Genomic DNA, 23,887 nt, shown 5'->3' with positions numbered 1-23,887 from the left:
GTGGAGACACACGATCAAGAACGACGGCATTATCGAGTCCCAAAAACGATGCAGCTGTATCACGGTGCACTATCTTGTGTAACTCTTTTTTTAAAAAAAGGAAAGTCACATTATTGCCAAGCATATATCAAGCATTTTCTATAAGTTAGCAAGTTATTGAGTCACCATTTTGAAACTCCATCGAGCGAACATCACTAGATTCATCGCACATGGGTTCGATGTTGTCATCGTAGCCATCGTAATGTCCATCGAGTGCATTTCGCGAGGAAGAAGAGGCCGCCATATTAAGAGAGATGGTATATAATGTTCACACAATTATTACTTGATGTGTTTAAAAGAAGCAAAAGCTAAAGAACATCATTTGGCTAAAGGATAAATAAGTTCATAGAAATAATACTTGATGTGTTCAAAAGAAGCAAAAGCTAAAGAACATCATTTGGCTAAAGGATAAATAAGTTCATAAAAACGATGCAGCTCTATCATGGTGCACTATCTTGTGTAACTCTTTTTTTTTTTAAAGGAAAGTCACATTATTGCCAAGCATATATCGAGCATTTTCTATAAGTTAGCAAGTTATTGAGTCACCATTTTGAAACTCCATCGAGCGAACATCACTAGATTCATCGCACATGGGTTTGATGTTGTCATCGTAACCATCGTAATGTCCATCGAGTGTATTTCGCGAGGAAGAAGAGGCCGCCATATTAAGAGAGATGGTATATAATGTTCACACAATTATTACTTGATGTGTTCAAAAGAAGCAAAAGCTAAAGAACATCATTTGGTTAAAGGATAAATAAGTTCATAGAAATAATACTTCACACAGTCACAAGCATCTTAGATCACTAAGGGAAACGGAAACGGATGTTTTGAAACTAATTTTTGAAGCAGCAAGCCCACTTATATACTAGAAGCTCCCTTGCCTTTCTCAAGTGTTCACTATGTCTTAAAGCTAACCTACTATCACATTTATCAAATGGATTTGACACATTTAGACACATGCAAAAGGTGACATCAAATTCAAAGAGATTAATGAACTACTGGACAAGTGTGTGTTGGTGGTCTAGGGTTCCCACCATACTCATATGTTGAACACCATAGAAATAGCGAATGAAGGAGACTAAAATTTTCTCTTGACAAACTCAGCGAAAACAAATTTGCATGCTCAAGAAAATGATTTTTGTTGAGCACTTGGTGGAAAAAGGATTTCCGAAAACTAGTGGTCGTCGTAAATTGTTTGTCGCCTTAATAGTGTGCCGGTTTCAATTTTAAAAATGCCGCTCGAGGGCACAATAGTATTTGGGAAAAAGGAGAAACGCTGCGCTAGAATAGAAAAAAAATAGTGTTGAAACTTTGTAAAATAGCCTAATTTTTTGAAATTTCTCTCTAGTGTTTGGGGAAAATGTGTCTCGTCTTAATATCATGCCGTTTTCAATTTTAAAAGTGCTGATTGAGGGCATGAAAAAAGGAGAAATGCCGCCCCAAAATAGAAAAAATAGTGTAAAAATTTTAAAAAATAGCCTAATTTTTTTAAGTCTCCTCTTGAAATATTTTCGTACCATAGCGTCAACGTTACCAAGCAGTATTCGGGGAAAATGTGCTTCGGGTTAACACCATACCATTTCGAATGTCAAAAATGCCAAGAAATTTTAAAAACCAAGCTAATTTTTTGATGGGATTTTACACTGTTTTTCTCTCTTTTGGCGTTGAGAACATTTTTAAAATTGAAAACGGTATGGTATTAGGTAGAGACACATTTCTCCCTAACAAAATTTTTTGACAGGAAATTTTGGAAAATTAGGCACTATTTTTTGCGTTTTTACACTATTTTTCCCTCTTTTGAGATTCACAACATTTTCGAAATCGAAAACGGCATCGTATTCAGTTGAGACACATTTTTCCCTAACACTACCTGCAGCAAAACACTTTCTATCTTTTGAGGTTGACAGCATTTTCGAAATCAAAAACGACATGCACTGTTCGGGAAAAACAATTTTCCCAAACATACAAAATCCCTTTCCTTAGTTTTGCCAAGAGGAAAATTTAGAAAATTAGCTTAAAAGATTGACAAAATTTGAACGCAACCAGTGTTCGGGAAAGTGTGCCTCAGCTTAGCCTTGAGCCGGTTGCAAAATCCAAGTAGCCGGTTGAGGGGAGGGCAAGAAGGAAAAAATTCCGCTTAAGATACATGAAAAATAGTGTAATTCTGTAAAAATGATGGCTAGTATTGTAAAATTTCCGGTTCAAATTTGTCTTGGAGAGGTAAATTGACGCGACAGGTGCAGAGCTATGAAGAGTTCTCTTTGAGATGATCTCTCTCTCTCTCTCTCTCTCTCTCTCTCTCTCTCTCTCTCTCTCTCTCAGGCAACCGAGACCCAGTCAGTTTTGAGTGTCTAGTCATTGACTGCAGCTATTGGATCACGCGTCACATGTGGACAGCTGCAGAAAACCGAGCACGTGGAGCTCGCGAGTCGCAAGAGGTTGGACAGTCGCGACGTGCTCAAACTTGAAGCTTGAGCGCACGTGAAGGCTCGCATCTGAGGACAACTTCAACTGCAGGAGTTGCGTGCGAAATTTTAGAGCTTTAAAAGCTTGTACTTCACTGTGCTCCACGTGGAGGCCATACGCAATAGCACGCCCAAGCCAACCCAACACTAAGGCCATTGCTTTCGCAGGCCAAAAAGACAATAAAGTCAAGGCAAAGAGAATGGTAAATTTTGGTTTTTCTTCTTCAAGTAGTGCTTTGTGTAGCGCATCTACATACATACCTACATGAGAGCCTTGACTCCCAAGGTGGTTTTCATCTTGTTATTCATCATGTTTCCTTCTTAGGTTAATCCCATAGGAGCAAATATTGGAGGAGTTTTTTTTTGCTACCACAACCAATACTCCACAAATGCATATGAAAGCACACACAACTCCCTACCTGCACATGTAACAAATTTGTATAGCTGAGAGAGAGAGAGAGAGAGAGAGAGAGGGGGGGGGGGGGGGGGGGGGGGGGGGGGGGGGGGGGAGACATAGGAAGAGGAGAAGAAGAGAAGAGAAGGAAGATCACTATCCAAGATTGCGTCTATAAAAGGTGTGTTTTGAGTGACTCTACTTTTGCAATAATCTGAGGGAGTTGGATATATCTAAGGACAAGAAGGAGAAGAGCTACAATAATTTGCTAGAATAGCAAGGCGATATGGGTCAATGCAAGAGTTGCCAGCAAGGCAAGGGTCAGTTACATAAGGGAAGCCACTTTGCAAGTTTGTACATCTTCTTTGATATGCAAGGTAGCCACAACAACATGTGGCTTGTGTGGTTAAAGAGACCAGAGGGGTGTAACAAGGTAAGGGGTAAAGGGGACAAGAAACTCTAATGACAAAGGATAGTCTCAAACAACTAATGGACTCATAATAAGTATCTTCGCATGGATGAGGATGCGGTGGGTAAATAGTACCTTCATTTGACGGAGGAAAGTTGGGTGAGTTAGCATATGGTGAAGGAGGCCGATGTGGATATTGATTTGGTGCATAGCTATGTTGTGGTGCTTGGTTTGGACTAGATGAAATGCTTGAAGGAAGATGAGGTGAAGCTTGCTCGAGAGGAGGGTGAGATAAGCTTTCAATAGGTGAAGGTGGTTTGAGAATGGGAGATGGTGCGTATGGGCTCGGTGGTTTGCTTTTTTGTGGAGATTGATCAATCTTGGTGGGTGGTGGATATGGTGATGTAGGAAGGGTAGATCTTGATGGAGATGGTGCAAACCCAATTTGTGATGAAGGTTGAGGTAGAGATTCTTTAGATGTTGGAGGTGGTGGCCTAAACATTATTGGAATTGGTCGTCTTCTTCGTGGTGTAGGACTTGGTACAGACCCAAGAGAGGATGGTGTTGGCGAAGGCGATGAAACTACTTGTGTTCTTGGGTGTGCATGACTAAGAGAGGATGGTGTTGGTGAAAGAGAGGATGTTGGGAAAGAGTGGTTTGCAAGTGTGTGAGGTATAGAGTTATTATTCATTGGGGTTTGTGATGGTGCCTCATAAAGGTCTCCCCTTGCAAGATAAATTTGTGTACCCTTGTTCTCAACTTGAAAGTGAGGGAATGGCATCTTGGGATCTTGAGGGGAAGAAGTTAGTATTGGTGCATGAAAAGGCAAAGGAGATTTAGAAGCCCTGTGGATAGGCCTTGAAGTAGTTTTGCCATCACAATTGAGACAAGCTATGAAAAAAGACATTGTAAAGGACTTGATGAAAAATGCCAAAATGCTTGTCATCTTGATTCAAAGATGCCACCAAAAGCCTTCCCCTTGTGGTTAATATATTTGTGGCAAAGCTATGCATAGCCTAAGGCACAACTTTCATTGCAAGGTTCCCCACAAAGCCTTCTTCCTCATCGTGAAACTTTCCCACAATTTAGGGGACAAAAGGACATCATGTGCTATTTAGTCTTACAAAGTAGCAAAAAGGTCTCGTCATGAGATGTGTATGACGTGGCTTTTTGGATTTCACAACAGATTGCACAAGGGTTCTGAACTTCCTATTACTTTTGCGAAGTCTTGCAAAAGGAGCTTGACGGACAAATCACTATCCAAGGAATGTACGTGACAAAAGAATTGGTTTTCCTAAGTTCTAACCATATCCTTTTCTTTTCACATTTCACATTGTTTTTCTTAAGTGCATTCTTTCCTGCTCTCAACTAGCATTAATAAAATTTCAAGTGGCATGATTGTGCTTTATCACGTTACTCTAGCCAAGTGCACATGTAGATATGTAACCTCCTGTGAAGTTTGTTGTGATGCTTACTCATCTGAATGTCACGTAATGTAATAAAGAAATCATTGATCTCCCTTTGTGAGTGTCTCCTATTGTCTGGTCTCCTCGAGAGGCTCTCCCTATGTCTGTGCAGCTCCAATAAAAGTAACCCAAGGCATCTCTGATCCTATTATCTCATAACTTTGGCTAGTGGTTCAAAACCCTCTCTGAATAGACAGTGGAAGCAAGGGGTTTGAGGGTAAGCGGGACCATGCCGCCATCGAAAGCAACGTCGTTTTACTAGTGATTGTAAACCGAGACTCACTTTTCTTGAACAATGTTTTCTTTATATGTTTTAATTTTATCATTGAACAAACATGAAAAATTTGTCACGGATAAAGGATAAATATTTGCAAAGCTACCAGCAAAAAGTAATTGTTTACGCTAGTCTCTTGACAAACCAAAAGAGCTACTTTGCTTCACTTTATTATAGGGATCTACATTGAATCCATTAATTAATTTCTCGTTGAGATTCTGAAGGAATCTCTCGATTCAAAGGCAAAAGTTCTCGAGTTGTTGCCATCATCTTGTCTGCAGCATGTCGCGATCATTGTCTATGCCTCATCAAACCATACTCCTCTGTCTCTCACAGCCTTGCTCTACGCTAGTCCCCCCCCCCCCCCCCCAAAAAAAACACAAAATTGCACACTCCCCCACCTTGTAAAGTCCTTCCCTTGTCGATTGTTCTCCTATGCATCACCATGCAATGCCCGATACCCCCTTGTTGCCTCCTTGTCTATAGAATGGGTGAGTGCCACTGTGTTGTACAATAGGCCGCTCTCGCACCAACACTTCATTCCCCGCTCCCTGCTGCAATTGTGCTTGGGGAACCTTTGCTTGATTACCTTGCAACAATAACCTGCACCACATCTCCACCTTTGATTGCACTCACAATGGAGATAACCAAGGCATATTGCACACATGTTGTCGTACCCCACCTCTCCTTATCACCATCATGTCCAGCACTTTGCAGATGAACACGCGAGAATATGCAGCTACACTCGAGCCCTTCCCTGTAGATCACACACACACACACACAGAATCCATGTGTGCACAAGCATCGTCTGAGCCTTGCATGCCTTATGGACTACACACCGATATGACAGGCGCCCGCTCTGTGCTACACCAAGAAACGAGGAGACTCCCTTTGTGTCTCTCGCCTCGCACTCACATTGGCACTCACAAAAAAAGCCCTCCCTATCGTTGGGCCATTGCATTGACATAGACAGCTCTCTCTCTCTCTCTCTCTCTCTCTCTCTCTCTCTCTCTCTCTCTCTCTCTCTCTCTCTCTCTCTCTCCGTTTTTGGCCTCAAAAGCATGGAGGAATCTAGCTAGATTCGCCCTAATAAAACGCCTCAAAAAGATTTGAGAGACATACTTGGTACATAGAATATGCTTCTTTTCAATATAAATGCAAGGACAATCACACTTAAGTTATCCAAAATTGATGATATCCCAGCCCAAAATGATCGATCTAATTGATGGTTGAGTGTAGAGGCGTCTTCATATCCCCCCCCCAAAACAAACATCCACAATGACCTCGAAAAAAAATTCTCCATATCAAGCCCACGTTCTTAAATAGTGGTTTTGGTGGGGTTCTCTCTACTTCAAAGAAAGGAAAAGGTGGAATTTCTACTACCACACCCCCATCTACCATAATTAACTTGAGCTTGGAGGAGGAGAAAAAGAGGAAGACAAGAGCTCTTCATGTACATGTCAATGGTCTAAAAGACATTGTTAATGGTCTAAAAGACACTAACAATGTGAAAGAAGAAGTTAAGGAACTTTTGGAACGAATGAACATTCTTGAGCCTACTCACACATGGGCTTGGAGAGTGGGGAAGAAAGGGAAGGAAGGGAAAGTTGCTCCAAAGAAAGAGCGCTCATTATGTGCTTTCCTACCCTAGAGGCTAGGAAGGAGTTTTTGAAGAAAAGACCAGCACTCAAGAAGATCGGGATTTCCTTGGGGGGTGAACTCACCCTAGCACACATGCAAGAGAAGATGCCGGAGATCAAGGCAACTAGAGAGAAAGGAATACTTTATTTTTACAGAGGTGGGAGAGTAGTGATTCTAGAAAAAAGCACCGCATGACGGTGTGAGACCTATGGGACAAGCCTAAAACTAGCAGCATGGAATTGTAATGACTCACTGAAGCTAGATGTGGGCGCTTTTGAGGATAGCTTCAGAGGAAGCGACATTATTTTCTACTCAAAGACACACCAGACTCTGGGTGGCACTTTACCTAGAGTGTTGGGGTATCGTTTGGAGACTACTTGTAGATGGGAGGGAGGTGAGATCAGAGTATAGAGGACGAGGGTCAAGAGGTGTGGCAGTCTTATTCAGGGAGGAGTTGCAGTCCCTCATTTGTATTGTTCGTAGAGATGAGCATGCCAGGTATATGTGGGTCACGGTGAGAGCAGAGACTGGGAGGCCACTTTACATCGCAATATGCTATTTTCTACCAAGCACATCTCACTATGAAACCCCCAAGGGACAGTCACCTTATATGATTTTGGATGAGGATATATGGGAGCTCTCTAGAGATGGGGATGTTATCCTTCTGGGGGACTTCAATGCCAGGACAAGCCACTCTCATATAGTCTCCTATGATACCTCAAAGGAGATGTTGAGAGAATTGTTTGTCAGTGATATGGGTTTGACCAGGTGTTCGCAGGATGAGGAGAACACGGGTTAGGGGGGATATTTTATAGACATGGGGACTACACATGGACTGGCCATTTTGAATGGTCTACAAATATTTCCAGGATTGAGTGGGTTCACTTGTTTTCCTCACAGATATGGGGCTAGCACATGGATTATGTTTTGGCTCGGGCTTGGCTCGGGCCAGTTTTATACCCTCTATTCAAAATTTTATAGTCGGGCACAAGCCTATTGGTGTGGCAGTAGATCATGCCCATCTCAGGTTTACCATCTCTTTTCAATTTAGCAGAGCTCGATTGACACAAACATCCACATATACCTGATACTATTTCACGTCAGAGACTAATTATGTCTACATAGATGGTATATACAGACACTTAGCTACTGAGGAACCGAGACTTCCATTATAGGAGCTTATCCAGATACTGACAAAGACATTACATGATGCAGCAATAGAGGCATACCCACACAATCAGCCTGAGCATAAATGCCATTTTGGAAGCATGCCCCAAAAAGGTTGGTATGATGAGGAGTGTAGAGAAATGAGAGCCAGAATTCAGACAGAGGTGTCTTTGGGAGTCATTAGTCATAGACAATCACAAATTTCCTTTCGACGTCTTGTGCAACGAAAGAAGAGGGCTTATCTAGCTTAGCTAGAGAAGGACTTGTATAAGCTATTTTTGAGCCAGGACTCAGGTGAGGCATGAAGATTGTTTCATGAGCACTCCCCTCCATCGGCTATCACATCCACTGAGATTTGGGGTGAGTATGCATCATCTCTTTACACAGTTTCAAGACAACCGCCTCTACCAGACCCCCCAATGCAATGTCCAGAGACATGTTTTTTCTTTACCACTGAGATGGTGAAGAAAGCTATTAACAGGATGAGGACTAGGAGAGCATATGATCATAAGGGATTGGTAGCGGAGCACTTTATACATGCCCAAGATATGCTTGAAGAACTTCTTTCATTGATGTTCAACCGAGCCATGTGTGATGGTTTTCCTGATACTTGGAGTATGTCGACTGTTGTGCCTATTTTCAAGGAAAGAGATCCAATCATGCCTGGGAACTATCACACCATTATGATTGGGCACACATTAGCCAGATTATATGCTTCTAATTCTTGAGAAGCAATTGAGTAGATGGGCACAAAGAGCATGCATACGAGCATCAGGACAGGCAGGTTTTAGGAGAGGTTTTTCCACTCTTGATCACATATTGACACTCAGAGATATTATTGAGGAGGGTTGGTCTCATGGTAGGAGGATTTATAGTACTTTTGTAGACTTTTGCAAAGAATTTAACATAGTCCCTAGAGCTTGATTAATGATTTGTAGGTTACAAGAGATGGGTTTACCCCCATAGCTGATTTGGGGGATCATAGCCCTGTATATAGGTTAGTTGTGGGTCAGGTATGCACTCCCGAGGGGGTGTCTGAGCTTTTGTACTCCACTATTGGGGTGAAATAGGGTTGTCCACTCTCCCCTACTTTATTTGGTATTTATGTGGATGAGGTTTCTAACTACATTAAGAGGAGAGGCATCAGAGGATCACAGTTAGCAGGGACTTGGATCTCATTGCTTCTATTTGTTGATGATATTGTGTTATTCACTTGAGGGAATGCAGCGACATTTGGATACATTGCACACATTTGTTAGTGATAACAGCTTATTGGCAAACCTTGGCAAGACCAAGGTTATGGTGTTCAACACCACACCATAGTGGGTCAGGAGATATGCACCTACCTTTGCATATGGCCAGGAGACGGTGGAGTATACAAATGCATACACTTACCTTGGTGTGGTCTTTAGTGCCTAGTATTTTCTTTGAGGAGAGCAGCAGAGACTAGGGTGACGAGAGCATATGCGGCTCTAGGGAAGATAGAGAGGATGTGTTCGCAGGTTCCCTTTTAGGGACCTCGAACAAAACTATGGATTTTTGACACCTTGGTCACATCAACTATGCTTTAGGGGATCCAGATTTGGGGGTCATCAATGGACCACCATAGTCGGGCTGGTAGTACTGATGGATGGAAGTGCATGGAGAGGCCTCTTGTCTCTATGATTTCTTGGATGATTAGGGCCAAGCCCTCTGTACCACATGAGATTATTCGTATAGAGCTCACTGCTCCACCATTGGTCATTGCGGCACTCACCAAATCCATTTCTTTCATGCACAATATGTGGGATATCCCCAGAGACAGATATGCCCGTCTAGCTTTGGAGTCTTCTTAACAGCTTGCCTCATAGGGAGACACCTCTTGTTGGTATGCACAGATGACAACTTGGTTCAAGCTGCATGGTTTTGACATGGATAGACTACCCCCTTTCCAGCATTTTTTGGATGCACCCTCCTTGTCTCTCACACGGGCCGAGATCACTCAGCTCATCATATATGACTTGATTCAGTTAGACACTAGGAGGACATGAATACAGCTGATGTGTGTGCGTGGCACGAAGATGGATTTCTATAGAGAGCATCTCCTTGAGCTTACAAAGGATGGTTTTGTGATCATACTGGCCTACATGGACAGTCATTTATCCCATGGATTACAATGTGCTATTGGATAGATGTGCACATCGTCACATCAGTTAGAGATTGAGACTGGTATATTTACAGCAGTACCAGTAGAGGCTAGGATTAGTCACCTATGCTATATAGAGGCAGAGACAGAGTTACATCACATATGTCACTACCCAATCTACTATTATGAGATACGAGGCCATTTCCACTGCCTATTCATAAAGGGTTTTGGACCATTGACCAAAGTTATGAGATATCAAGATCAGAGATGCCTTGGGCTATTTTTATTGGAGCTACATCGACATAGGGAGAGCCTCTTAAGGAGACTAGACAGTAGGAGGCACTCACAGAGGAAGATTATTGATTTTTTTAGACTACATGCACGACATTCAGATGAGCAAGCATCACATAAGACTTCAGAGTCCACCTGTACCAAATTGACACGGCCACTGAACTTGGGAGGTCCAGATGCCCACGATTGCAAGGGTCATGGAGACATCGGTGAAAGTTGCATCAGAGGGTCCGGACTATTCTAGCCAAACATGGGAGATGCCCAGTCAGAGTACTCATTGAGGAGGACATTGATGAGCTCCGCCAAAGACCGATGCTAGATATCATAAGATAGGATCTTGATTCCAACATCTCAGCCTTTCATCCCATTCCTTTTTTTTCCATTTCACTTTTAGCTCGGTTCAGTTTCAATTTTTCAATTTTTAGTTTGTTAGTCTTTTACATAGACATTGTATCAGATTCACCATTTGTAAACTCTTTTGTCTCATAGGTCAATTTGGCTTTTTGAAGACATTAATATATCATTTCATTCTCTCTCTCTCTCTCTCTCTCTCTCTCTCTCTCTCTCTCTCTCTCTCTCTCTCTCTCTCTATCTATATATATATATATATATATATATATATATATATATATATATATATATATATATATATATATATATATATATATATATATATATATATATATATATATATATATATATATATATAACTAGATAATTATTTCAACGTAAAAGTAAATTTTAGAGTCTGCCTTTTGATCTTCTTGTTTCTTTTATGCTTTTCATGCCTTTTATGATCAAATGTCAATTCACATCTAGATAGTGTTAGATATTTCCACAAATTTAGCCGTATTCAAGTGCTTTTACAGAAAAATATTAGTGATAGATTTTGAAAGAAAATCAGAAAAAGAAACCTCTTTGGAAGCTTTTGTAGCCAAATCTTTTTATAACAACCTCTTTGGTAGTTGTTGCATGTGCATATTGTGAGTAGGCTGACCCTCAGCACCTCCTCTCACAATTGTCAAGGTCAATGAAGCCTCCAATCATGACTAGCATGCATTAGTCATTGTAAGTTGTGTTTTTAAATTTGGTTGGTTAGACACATTAATCCGAAGGACTTCAACATGATGAACATGGACTATCAAATTAATGCAAAGGGTGGCTAATGCATTTCTAAAACAAGGTGGTGATCATGAGGTAGCCATGCTGATCTGGATTGCCGAGACATGGCTGTTGAGTTTAGGCCAACTTGTCCGACGTCCACTACTAACCCATCTAACCTTATTCTTTATGTCTAATGGAATAGGATCTATGAGTATATTTCTCATTGAGCTCCACCCACTTTGTGTGTTTGCTCTTCTTCTCCCTCGCACTCCACATGCTTCGTGCACTCTACAAGTGGTATCCAAGATTTGACAAAGGTCTTGTGGAGAGCTTAGAGCAGACGAGAGAGAGAGAGAGAGAGAGAGAGAGAGAGAGAGAGAGAGAGAGAGAGAGATCCGGGGCATCCACTAGAAAATATGTAAGATAGCACGTGCGAACAAAATAAGGGATTTATAATTAGTTACATTTTTAGAAAAATGTACTTACATAAAGGGTTTTTTATTTGAGAAAGTGAAAATTTTCATACATAAGCGCTAGTTTTTGATAGAAAAATGCATACATAAGGGGTACATATAATGTTGAAAATATACAGGTAAGGGATTATTTAAATACCTCTTGTTTGCACGTGTTATATGCAATTTTTACTTAGTGGTCTCCCGGGGGGGGGGGGGAGAGAGAGAGTTGAAATTCATGTTTGTGCATGCACACAATTTCAAGCTGACTTTTGGTTCTAATTGTTGTTGCAGCCTCTTTGTCATGATGGGAGTATTTTCATGAAGTGTCTTGAAGTTTTACCCTCCTTTTGAAGTCGTTCATGCTCTCAAAATCCCCATTTGAGAAGCACAACAGAAGGTAGTTTTCAATCGACATTTTCGGCAATGGATTCGACTCTTGATGCTTCTCAACTTACAACGTCGCTTCAATTTTCTTGAAATTTGATCTTCTTGCATCCCATTGATCCTTGGCATCCCTCATGTCCTCACCTTTGAGTATCTACCTTTGATAATCATTAAATGACATCAGCATCACACTTGCAGGTATTTTTCATATCGACACCCCTACGCTCTATTCATACATATATACACACTCTTCGACATTGGTGAGAGAGTGTTGAGGTGTGTTTAAGGGCTACCACGGTGTAGTCTTGTAGTGGGAGTGACATTCATGCACAACAAACATGAGAGATGAGACACAATTCATAAAGCTTAATTATAAGTAGAGAGTGCCGAGCCCCATTGAAGCTTTAAGACTCATTGGGTGGGCAATTTCTACTGGACATGAAGAATTATTATCATTATGATTATTTCAAAGGAGTGTTATGATCCAAGTTCCATGATGAAAATAATTTCCATGTTAGTTTTTCCAAGAGTGTTATTAAAGTTTCAATGCTCTCAAGATAGAGGGTGAAGCTATTTCTCTAATGTTCCTACCAATTTTGGAGTGTAAGTGGAGTTATAATAATTGATGCACAAAGCTTTGGGAGATTAGGCACGCTTATGCTAGCACTCTAAGAGAATATGCAGAGTGTTGGTGGTTATTTACATGACATAATATCTTGAGAAGACTTTGGAGGTTAGATAGAGGGAATGCAAGCTTTTATGTACTTGATGATTGGATGAGGATGAGTAGTATTTATGTGTCCAAGAAAATTGAAGAGATTGAAGAAGGATTGTGAAAACACTTGATGCTACCTTATGATTTATGTGGGGATGAAGGCCATTTCATGCTCCAAAGATATTATATGCAGGTTGATAACCATCATATTGCAATAAAAAAGTTTGTAAAGAAATGGTTTGGGCCGTATGTGCATGAATATGGAATGCAACATATGCCAAATCATGTGAAGAAGAGGATGTACCTCACTATATACAAAGTGAGAAAGAAGATGTGGCGTTTGAGCAGGACTACTATTGTGGCACATGCCAAAGGATGTGTAGGTTTAGAGGGGGTGGATGTCGTGTTGTGGAAAATGTTCACCTCAATTTTTATGGCTTTTGGTATGTGGCACTGAATGCTACAATGTACAATGTCATAAATTTGAAACAGTTTCCGGGTTGCAATCATGTACATACCTTACTAGGGTGGCGACATCGTGTTGTGGCACGTTTACAATGTGAATGACAATGTTCACCTCACTTCTTATGAATTTTGTTATGTGGGACCAAGTGCTATAATGTATAAATATGCCTAATTTGCTTTAGAAATGCATAAATGTCAAGTGTTTTGAAGTGGCATGCTCGTTTTGTATCAAAATTTCAATGCGGCCAATCTTGCTCAAAAATAGTAGGTTCCATGCGTGGTCGTAAAAGTTGTGTCCAAAGTGCTTGCCAAGTGGAAAAATGAGAATCAACATGAAATTTGAGCTCAATGGGATTATTCACAAATTTAGGGATTTTCTCAACTCACTTGAGCTTTTTACATACAAAAAAGGGTATTTTTGGGATAAAATAGCCCAAAATTAGCATAAAATAGTTCAAAATGCCACATCAATGATGGTGCCATCCTTACTCAAGCTAAGAGTGAGTTTTTAGAGCCAAAAGTGAGATCTTTTGGACATCTAACTAAGGAGGTATGGTAGTTCCAAGTCAGAGTGCTAGTGCAGTCTTGTTCTATTTCCACTGCATGTTCGAGGTTGTGAAGCCACCAATTAGGATTTCCCCTCTTCAAACAACCATTTGGATTGTATAATGAAGTTTTAAAGCTCCCATGAAATGGTGTCAATGAGGAATTGAAGGGTAAAATCATGATTGTTAACACTGCGAAAGAGCATTGTATCTGCACAATTGGGAGTGAGGCTACACCAAATCATCAAAACACACAAGAGGTTTGAGTTGACCTTGATTGTTTCCTAGAGTGTTTCTTTCATGGATAGAGTTTTTTTCTTTTAGAGTGTGTCTTTTTCTTCAAAGGCTCTACTAACTCACTTGATTTTTCTCTGAGCCCTCATAACCAGAGGCCTGATGCTTTCCTAGCTGCAGTGCACACTACATGACACCATGAAGCACGTCAGCTTCACCCTTGTGAAAATCTGTCTACCCTACACCCATTAACTTGATGCAATGTGAAAATTTATTTGTATCTGAGCTCTTTGTAAGAGCATATGCTAGGTTGTCATCAGTGTGGACCTTGATAATCTCCAAGCACTTATCCGTCAATGCATCCCAAATGAGATCATACCTCACCTCAATGCGTTTCGATTTGGAGTGAAACACGAGATTCCTTACCAAGGAAATGGTATTGTAACTATCACAATGAAAAATTAGAACGTGTTGAATGTCTAAATCTCCCACTAAATATGCCAACCATATAGTTCCTTGCTAGCATTTGATGTTGCAACGTACTCAGCCTTTGTAGTGGAAGAAGACATATAATCTTGGAGAGATGATCTCCAAGAAATGGCTCCTCCTACAAATATAAAAATGTAGCCAAATGTAGATCAATACAAACCACATAATCTCCATCCATGTAACCAACAATACATGAATCACTATTACTGAAGCATAAATGCTTGCTTGTTGTACCCTTCAAGTATCTAAGGATATGTTTCACCGCTATCCAATGTTCTTGCCAAGATTAGCCATATACCAACTAACCACTCCCATTGTAAAAGCAATGTTTGGCCTTGTGGCTACCATAGCATACATAAGACTGCCTACAGATGATGAATATGACACACTTGCTATTCCTACTCTCTCAGTATCTGATTTGGAAGAATCTTCCTTGCTAAAGTTTCAAATATGATAGCCATGCATATTGAAACACCGCAAGGCCATGTGGATATAGGATTACTAAGACAACTCAATAATTCTCTTTTTCTTGTCTCTCTTGATACACATACCAAGAAAATAATTCTCTTTGCCCAAATCCTTCATAGCAAAGTTTTTGCTCAACATTTTCTTTGGAAATCTCCTGGACTTTCCTACAATGAGCATGTCATCTACATATAAAATGAGAGTGACTACAGAACCAACATTGAGTTTCTTTGTATAAAAGCAGTGATCCTCTTGACTCCTACCAAACCCTTGGAGCTACATAAAACCATCATACTTTTGATACCACTACCTTGAACCCTGCCTTAAGCCGTAAGGCACTTTTTTGAGTTTTCATACAAGCTCTTCCCTACTAGGCTATTCGAAACCTCCATGTTGCTTCATGTAAACATCCTCATCTAGATCCCCTTGAAGAAAGGTTGTCTTCACATCCATTTAAACAAGTTCCATGTCCTCAATGACTATACGCCAAGCACTGTGTGCAGTGTAGTCATATAGACTACGGCCGAGAAGACTTCGTCAAAATAAACTCCCTTTTGATGCTTGAATGGGGCAACCAATTTGGCCTCGTACTTAAGCTTAGGATCATCATATATAAACTTTTTCTTTGTAAACCCATTTGTAAGGGAATGCCTCCTTGCCTTCTAGAAATTCAACCAAGTCCCATGTCTCATTGTTGTTGACAATTGAGTTGTACTCAGATTGCATAGTCTGCTCCCACTTGACCTTGTCATCCATTTGCATGGCTTCTTTGTAACAAGATTTCTCGGCGTAGTCATTTAGCATGACATAGTCCATCCTGCCTGAAATTTCTCAAATGGATGTGAGGATCACGAAGATCGTCTCGAAACCTGACTAATGCTCACTATCATGTCAAGCGGAGTGCTGCTAGTAGACGGTACGTCACTAGGCTTCTGAGTTTTCATAGATTCTGAGGCAATTTCCTCAAATGTGACTTTTCTATACTCAATTGCTTTCTTGGTTGTGCATCTTTGATTTGTTGAAGACAACATGTGAAGTGCAAATTACTTTGCAAGATTTTGTGTGCCAACAGAGACGATATCACATCTCTCCATTTGCACCATAACCGAGGAAAATGCACTTGTGTGACTTTGGGTCTAGCTTTTTTTGAAACTCTTTGGGAGCATGTGCATATGCCTCGCATCCAAAGACACATAAATGATCATAATGTGGCTTCTTTTTGGACCACAGCTCCTCTAGAATCTGGTAATTCAATGGCATACTCGGTGATTCTTGATATGTACTATTGTCTCTATCTTGAGAGCGGATGGGTGGATGATGCCATCACTTTATAGTAGTGCTAATTTAAATTTTGATTCTCCACTAATTTACTTTGCATCGCATCTCTCTCTACTTTCCTTGGTACAAAATTCTATTTGTTCTACATTTTTTATGCAACAAATAGTGGGGGGCAAGTGGCAATCAGGTGGGAGCGGGCAAGTGGTGTTGAGAAGAGATACCTTTTTTTTTAATGAGTAAGGTGCACTATTATGCAATGATGGCTTCGAGGCGAGTTGGCCAGCACATGCGATTATGAGCATTGCACATAATGTCATGTGCTATTCCATGGTACTTTTGCTCACCATTGGAGAGCAAGGGAGGAGTGTGAAGAAATGTCTAGAGATTTCATATAATGGAAATGTGAAAGTTGAGCCAACAGGAAAGTGTAAGTAGTATGAAATGTAGCTTTGAAGCCTTTGGAGGCTAGCCTAGAAGGTTACTTTTTGCTTGTACCTTTACAAATGTTGATCCCCTCTCCATTGTTTGTGCTAAATAACCGAGGTTTAGTGTATTTTAAATCGGCTAAATTTGATAAGTCCCGCCTGGATTTTGAGCTTACACTTAAGAAAATTAGTAAAATTCTATAAGTTTCGGTGTAAGTATTGGCAAATGCTTCAAATTTTGACCTAGTCTTTTTTTTTTTTTAAAAGCGAAACTCACAGTTGTGAGTGAATTATATTGAGCAGCTGAAAAAATTACAAGGTTTTGTCATGCTCATGTTAAGCCATGACAACATCTAGGAATCATAATTACACCGGCTATTAGGGCAGCCACTCCTACCGATGGCCAAGGTTTGCCCCCGTCCCAGGTATTCCGTCTGCTGACAACAAGGCACAAGTAGTCCTAGACCAATCCTCCAAGTGATGCTTGTGCCCGAGTGCCCATATTAGCACTTTGCTTTCCTGTATAATTTCTGCGAAGCTTGCCACCTCAAATCCTCCTTCAAAAACATGGCGGTTCCTTGTTTGCCATACATTATGAAAGAAGAAGTATCTGGCAATCTGGGTGATGACGAGGAGTGCAGGACTACCTGAGTTTTTACCTCCAAAGCATAGGTCAGTCTTGAAAAATCTAATTTTCCATGTTCTCTGGACCCACTTGCATACTTTCCCTGCAAGGCCTTTTATAGATGGGCAGTCCATGAAAAGGTGGGCCAGATCCTCACTAGTCAACCTGCACCCCAAGCATCGATCTGGCCCAATCTCTCTCTCCTGAATCTTCACACCTGTCGGTAGAGCATCCCAAATAACCTTCCATAAGAAAACCTTCATGTACTGTGGAACCTTTGGCTTCCATATGTTCTCCATTACATGCTCCCACCTTTCCTCCATCCATTGCTTTTTCCATAGCTTATTAAGGGGGCTAGACCAATTCTTCTTTTGCATCATTGTCTGATAAATGATTTTGGTATGGGGTTTCCCCAAGAGACTGCTTTCGGGCGAGTCTTACCATACATCGAGCGATATTTTCCGAACGAACCAAATTTCGGGCGAATATTTATACGACCTCACACCCTCGACCAAGTTCTCTAAGCAACAACGAACTGCAAAAAGTGTACGCGAGAGTTTATTTTAGAGGCACCCTAGTGTGACAAAGGACTTAGAAACCATTCTAAAATAGGAAAGTGAATGGATCTTTTTGTCTGAAACTCTTAGATATGTATAAAAATTAAAAAGAAGTGAGACTCTCTCTCAATGTAAGAAAAAACTTGGGATCTAGTGTATTTTAATCGGCGAAAATTGTAAAATCTCAGCTAGCTTTTGAGCTTGGTTTTCTTAAGCTTTTGAGCTTGTCTTTAAGAAAACCAGGAAATTTACACAAGTTTCAGCGTAATTACTAGCAAAAGATTCAAATTTTTGCCTAAAAATTGGGAGAAATCCAAGTTTGCTCTCATTTTCATCGATTAAGAAAAATGTATTTTTTTAGCCCTGCTCTCTCTCTCTCTCTCTCTCTCTCTCTCAGTAAAAAAAACTCTTTCTCAAAGGGTGTGCGTCAACGCGTGCGTAGACCTTTTTAGGGAGATTGTTTTTGAAAAAACACATTGAAGAGCTTTAAAAAACGAGAGAGAGAGAGAGAGAGAGAGAGAGAGAGAGAGAAAAGAAGACTATATCCATCCTACCAATCTCTCTCAATCTACTAGGTAGAATCTCACAAGATCCCACCTCCTCGCTTTAGTTGGGAACGTCGTCTGTTGTCTGTCACCTAAAGCTCGAGCTCGAGACCTACAAGGAATGAAGCGTGCATTGAGCTATCTCCCGTAAAGTGAAAATACAAGAGACAGAACGAAAGAGATTTGGCCTCCTCCCCCATGCCTTGACTCTACATGTCCTACCTGCGTGGGTCTCACTATTGTAGGTTGGCAAGAGCTGCAGACGCAGTCTCTATCATCCTGTCTTATTCGCTCGTACTCATTCCCTGTCCATGCACTGCCCAGCCTAGCATCGCATTGCTTTGAGGCCTACAAGACCTTAATTACTTTTTATATTAAAAAATCCGTTGCTGACTTGCTTCTGCGCATGTGTTCCCTCCACGTCCGGGTGCCTACACATGTCTCCTCGTACGACACAACCCTCTTTCATTTTCTTTTGCTTTTTTACATTCAGTGGGACAACTTTCCCCTAGACTTTCCCATTTTCATTTAGATCAACTTGAGCATCTCCTGTTATTCCCATCAAAAGAAATGGAAAAAAGATTGTAGGGACTACCTCAAGGCCTAGTGGGTCCATTCTCTTCTCATTAATTAATTATCCCTTCAGATTCCCACCACCGAATCTACGAAATCTAAGAATTGCTAAGAAAAGTCTCTTGTCAGCATGATCACGTCACACCTGCCATGTGTGTTCTTGTCGCCATCATCAGCCCCATGCTTGCCATGGCTGGCTCTACACGCGGCTTGCCGCCATTTTCTTATGTTTGCTCCATTGCCTACACTTGCCTGTCTTTTAGTCCCTCACATCTCTCTCCCATTCACCTACGATATTCCCTTCTATTTCTTATAGAGATTGCAGGCATGCTCCATCGCCATGGAGTTCCCCATATATGATTCTCCATAGTCAGTTCTTGTTCTCTCTCCTCTTGCGTCCAACATGCTCTAGTCTCTGACCTGCAGACAAACGACACAAATACACACACACATACACCCATTCCAACGCAAACCATACTGAGCCGCTGGCGGGGGAGAGAGAGAGAGAGAATTGTCAAAAAGGAATAAAGATTAGGAAACCTCCAACCAAGTAAATAAGCACAAGGCTATTTTGAGAATTCTTGAAATTTGAAGGGAATTTCCCTTTAAAAATATCTCTCTCTCTCTCTCTCTCTCTCTCTCTCTCTCTCTCTCTCTCTCTCTTCCTTCGCTTTCCCACGTGTCATCTCTCTCTCTTTCTCTCTCTCTCTCCCTCTCCCCACACGTTGAGATCCTTGCCTTAATCAGCTTTTCTTTTGATTTCAAAGAGGGTATCTTTGAAGATACCCTCTAATTCAACCCAAAAGTAAAATTGGTTGGACCTATTTAGAGGGACATACCGGGTCAATTGTACACACATTAATTAATTAGACAAGCAGATTCGTTCTCAGAGTTTTGTAAAACTAAGTAGTCTTGCTCTGGCCTAGTTCCCGCGTGTCCTGGCTCCCTCCTGTGCCCCAGACACCTCGGATCCTGCACCCTCTTTTGGCCATGCTCACTTGCCCTTCCAAGTTCCCGCCCTCCGTCTCCTCGCCACTCTTGACAGCTCTGCCTCAGGCAATCCTCTCTCTCTTTTACATGCACCTTCGACCTCCTGCATGCTAGAAAAGGAAAGTGCGACACTCAGAAGCAAAATTGGTCTGCGCAGGCCTGTAGATAACCGTGCACCGCACCATCCTCCCTGACTTGCCATGTCCCCTGAGTGACATTCAGCTCTGGTCTACAGCACCAACCAGGTTTGCACACCATGCCCAAGAGAGGCATTGTCTCCCTTGCGCGAGCTTAATCCCTGGTCTACAGCACCATACAATGTCGCACGAGCTCATCGGGAGGCCTTTTTTGTTTTGCGATGCCTACCTCTAATATGTTGCATTGTGCGGCCTACAAACAAATCACATCGAGCTTCACGCTTCCACCGACAAATCTCTCTTCCTCCACGCGACAGCTCTGCCAAATTATCCCTCATATTTTTGTCTTAAATTCCCAAAATACCCTTCAAATTTTCCAAAATTCTCAGAACACACCCCTCATTAAATTTCTCCAAAGACATAAGAAGACTATTGTCTATCGAATACAAGATGCTAAACTTGGAACTTGAGTTGGTTATGTAGGCTTCGTCAATTTTGCAAGGTAATTAAGCACTCAAAAGCGAAAATTTTAAGGAATTTTTACAAATTAGAGGGGTATTTTAGCAAGGAAAAGTGAGACCATTGTCTGACGCGCCTTGTCCTCTTTTTCTTTTTTCTTTTTTCATTTTATTAAATTTTTCACTTGTTCAATCCTTAAAGGCATCACCCAAGATACCCTTTAAAACAAAGAAAGAAAAGATTATGGGGACATCCTAGAAAAAAAGAAACATTGAGTTTTTTTATAATATATATATTATTAAAAAAAAAGGCCTCCTAAAAGATCTGCGCCGACGCAGATCCTTTAGGGAGGCTATTTTTAATAAAACTTCATCTTTTAAAACTCAATCCTTCCTTTGGGGAGGTTTTTTTTTTTTAAAACTTCATCTTTTAAAACTCAATCCTTTAACTTCATCTTTTAAAACTCAATCCTTTAACATCGTATTCACTAAAACACTTTATATTCACTACAATCCTTGAGGGGAGTTAAGCACGTTGTATTCACGGAAGGGAGTTAAGCACTTTGTATTCACTAAAACTCAATCTTTAAGGAGTTAAACACTTTGTATTCACTACAAAAAACATAAAGCTTTTTTTTTTTAAGCCTCCCTAAAAGATATGAGACGGAGCAAAAAAGATCGATTTTTTAAATTAAAAACCCTCCCTAAAGTATCTGTGTCGGCTCATACCCTTTAGAGAGTGTTTTCTTAACCAAAAAAATAATCTTTTTTTTGTGAGACCGAAGCCTCCTACGTTGTGCAACCTACGAGGCCTTTGAGCTTGGAGGGATTTGAAGGGGGCATTGCTATAAGGTAGGGTGCAAGTGTGCCTCTGTTTGGAGGATGTTGCATGGAGATCTCATGCCATAAAGTCTCACGGGTGAGACGTCGGGTAGGCTTGTCTTCTTGTTGTTGCTTTTCCTTGTCTCCCCCATATTTTTTATCATACAAGAGGCATTGTCTCTCCCGCCTCCTCTTTGAAAGGGTAAATGGATGATATGGCTATTGTTTCTTCATGGGATGTTCTCGGTTTTTCACTTGAGGTGTTCCTTGCTAGGGCAAGGCTCCCTTCTAATAGCCTGTGGTTTCGGCTTCAAGGTGAGTGCCGGCTCTGATCTTGGAGGATGTTGGTGCTTTTGATTGGCTAGCTTGTGATTCCAGCCTTGGTTGTGGGTTCGGCTCGGTTATTCATGGTGGTCTCGACAGACTTTAAGTTCGGGGTGGTCTGCTTTTCTTTGCGGCGATGTAGGTGCTCTTGTCTAGATCTTGTTTAGTTGTTGCCCACCGTTTGTCGGTCAAGCTATTACGTCGGCTCTATTTGGAGGTTCCCTCTAGGCGAGCAGTTTGTCGATTGTGACAGGGCGTCGTCCCGGTGTGTGGCAACTATAGATGCCTCTACTGGTGATGGAATTTGTGGGCCCTGTCCTCTCGACATGCTATGTGCATTAGTATTTTGTTTGTTCCGGGTTGGCCTCTCGTGTTCTAGATAGTTTGTTAAGGGTCATCTATGGTCAAATGGTGGTTATCATAGTTGTTTGTATTTGTCGGTTAGGCCTCCATGTAAAAGGTCATGATCTTATTGTTGTTCCGTTGTGCTACTACGATGCCATGGCTCATTTTGAGCATCGCTTTTTATGTTATTCTTTTTGCTACTTAATATTTATACTAGTCACTATTGTGAGTATTGGAAAAAAAAAGTGAATAGTCTCCTCTATACACTCTCTCTCTCTCTCTCTCTCTCTCTCTCTCTCTCTCTTTTTGTACTAAATGTAAAAGTGAATACACATTTCTTTTCTAAAGCTCTTGTGCTATAATAAAAAAAATCCCTCAAAGGGTCTCCATCTGTGCAAGGAGATTTTTTTAACTATACAATGAGAGAGAGCGAAAGCTAGATTGAACGACTACATCTGTTGTTAATGAAAATTTGTGATGATTAGCAATTTTGAATCTCACCTTGTCTTTCATCAATAGTAGCCCACAACTAGCAAGGCCTCGTTGTGCTACGCACACATCAACACTCTTGTCCTACCTCTCCAGTAAGGCCACACACCGTTAAGAGTTGGATGGAAACATGTCCTGCCACCTAGTCATCACAGGTTTTCCAGAAGCACGCAGGGAGGGAGAGAGAGAGAGACAGAGTTGCCTCTCAAAAAAAAAAATCGCTCTAGCCCTTGCCCCCAACAATCTTTGCACTTGAGGATGGTGGTGGCACTACTAGATGTGGATGTGGTGGCGAACACACAACCTTGCTGAGAAGGAGCGGGGTCTTTTTGTGTGGAGGCTACATCACATGAATTTCCATAGTCATCAAAGATGTACTGCACATTTTGTGTGTGTGTGTGTGTGTGTGTGTGTGTGTGAGAGAGAGAGAGAGAGAGAGAGAGATTTTTCACATATAAACAAAGGGTGTGGATTCTGGAGTCTTTTTTATTGCATGCACGATGAGAGAGAGAGAGAGGGGGGAGGGGATTCAAAAAAGTGGGGAACAAAATCTTAATGGATTTTTAAAAGATTCTCCCTTTCAAGAAACACGCGGAGACAAGCATGCAGTAGTTGACGCAACACTAACTTCTTGCTTGCAGAGGACCTTCAATTTTATCTTTTGGGATCTTGGTAGATTCCTCCTAAAATCTAAATAAAACTTAACGAGGATACTTATATTGGTCAACAAATAGACGATGGTCTCAATTCACAACACCCTAAAATATTCACGATAGTCGGCTACTAATAAGGTTGGCGCATGAGCAAAGAGTTGAAAAATACTAAGTTCTGCTATAATTAAGCAAAGAGGTGAAAAATAGTCAAATACATTGCAAAAGTAGGGGGGGAAGGGGGGGTTTTCCTGAAAGGTCAAGCATAATGCATAGGAAGGCCTGCAGACATCATATCAGCAATGTGATTTTCACAAACTTACAAAATTCCTCTGGGGAATAGAAAATCTACGAGGTTTCTTTTATTTTATAGAAAAATACACAAGAAAGAACAAGCTCAAATGTCGGTCGTGCTAGCACATACCTCTTGCTTAGCATACCCATTCTTAAATTTAACCGCCATCTTTAGGAGGTCCAGGGAAATATATTTAGTATCTCAAGTGAAGAAATGAATGACTCGCATAAATGAGTCACTTATA

At 41.0% G+C, this 23,887-nt stretch overlaps 1 protein-coding gene across 1 annotated transcript; it reads right to left on the bottom strand.

Annotated features, from left to right (window-relative positions):
• Positions 1-3,040: 3,040 nt before the first annotated feature.
• On the bottom strand, positions 3,041-4,281 carry LOC147444411 (uncharacterized). The gene has a single exon (XM_086527851.1). The coding sequence runs from the start codon at positions 4,254-4,256 to the stop codon at positions 3,135-3,137; it is 1,122 nt and encodes a 373-aa protein (XP_086383977.1). The 5' UTR covers positions 4,257-4,281; the 3' UTR covers positions 3,041-3,134.
• Between the last annotated feature and the right edge of the window lie 19,606 nt (positions 4,282-23,887).

This window comes from Adiantum capillus-veneris, chromosome 13 (assembly GCF_014529385.1).
Source record: "Adiantum capillus-veneris isolate H3 chromosome 13, ASM1452938v2, whole genome shotgun sequence".
NCBI classification, from domain to species: domain Eukaryota; kingdom Viridiplantae; phylum Streptophyta; class Polypodiopsida; order Polypodiales; family Pteridaceae; genus Adiantum; species Adiantum capillus-veneris.
Note: the sequence above shows the minus strand (reverse complement) of the source record. Positions and strands in the feature narration are given on the sequence as shown.

Excerpts from the sequence above, each read along its gene's own strand:
- LOC147444411 (XM_086527851.1), bottom strand. The coding sequence starts at position 4,256 with ATGACAAGCATTTTGGCATTTTTCATCAAGTCCTTTACAATGTCTTTT.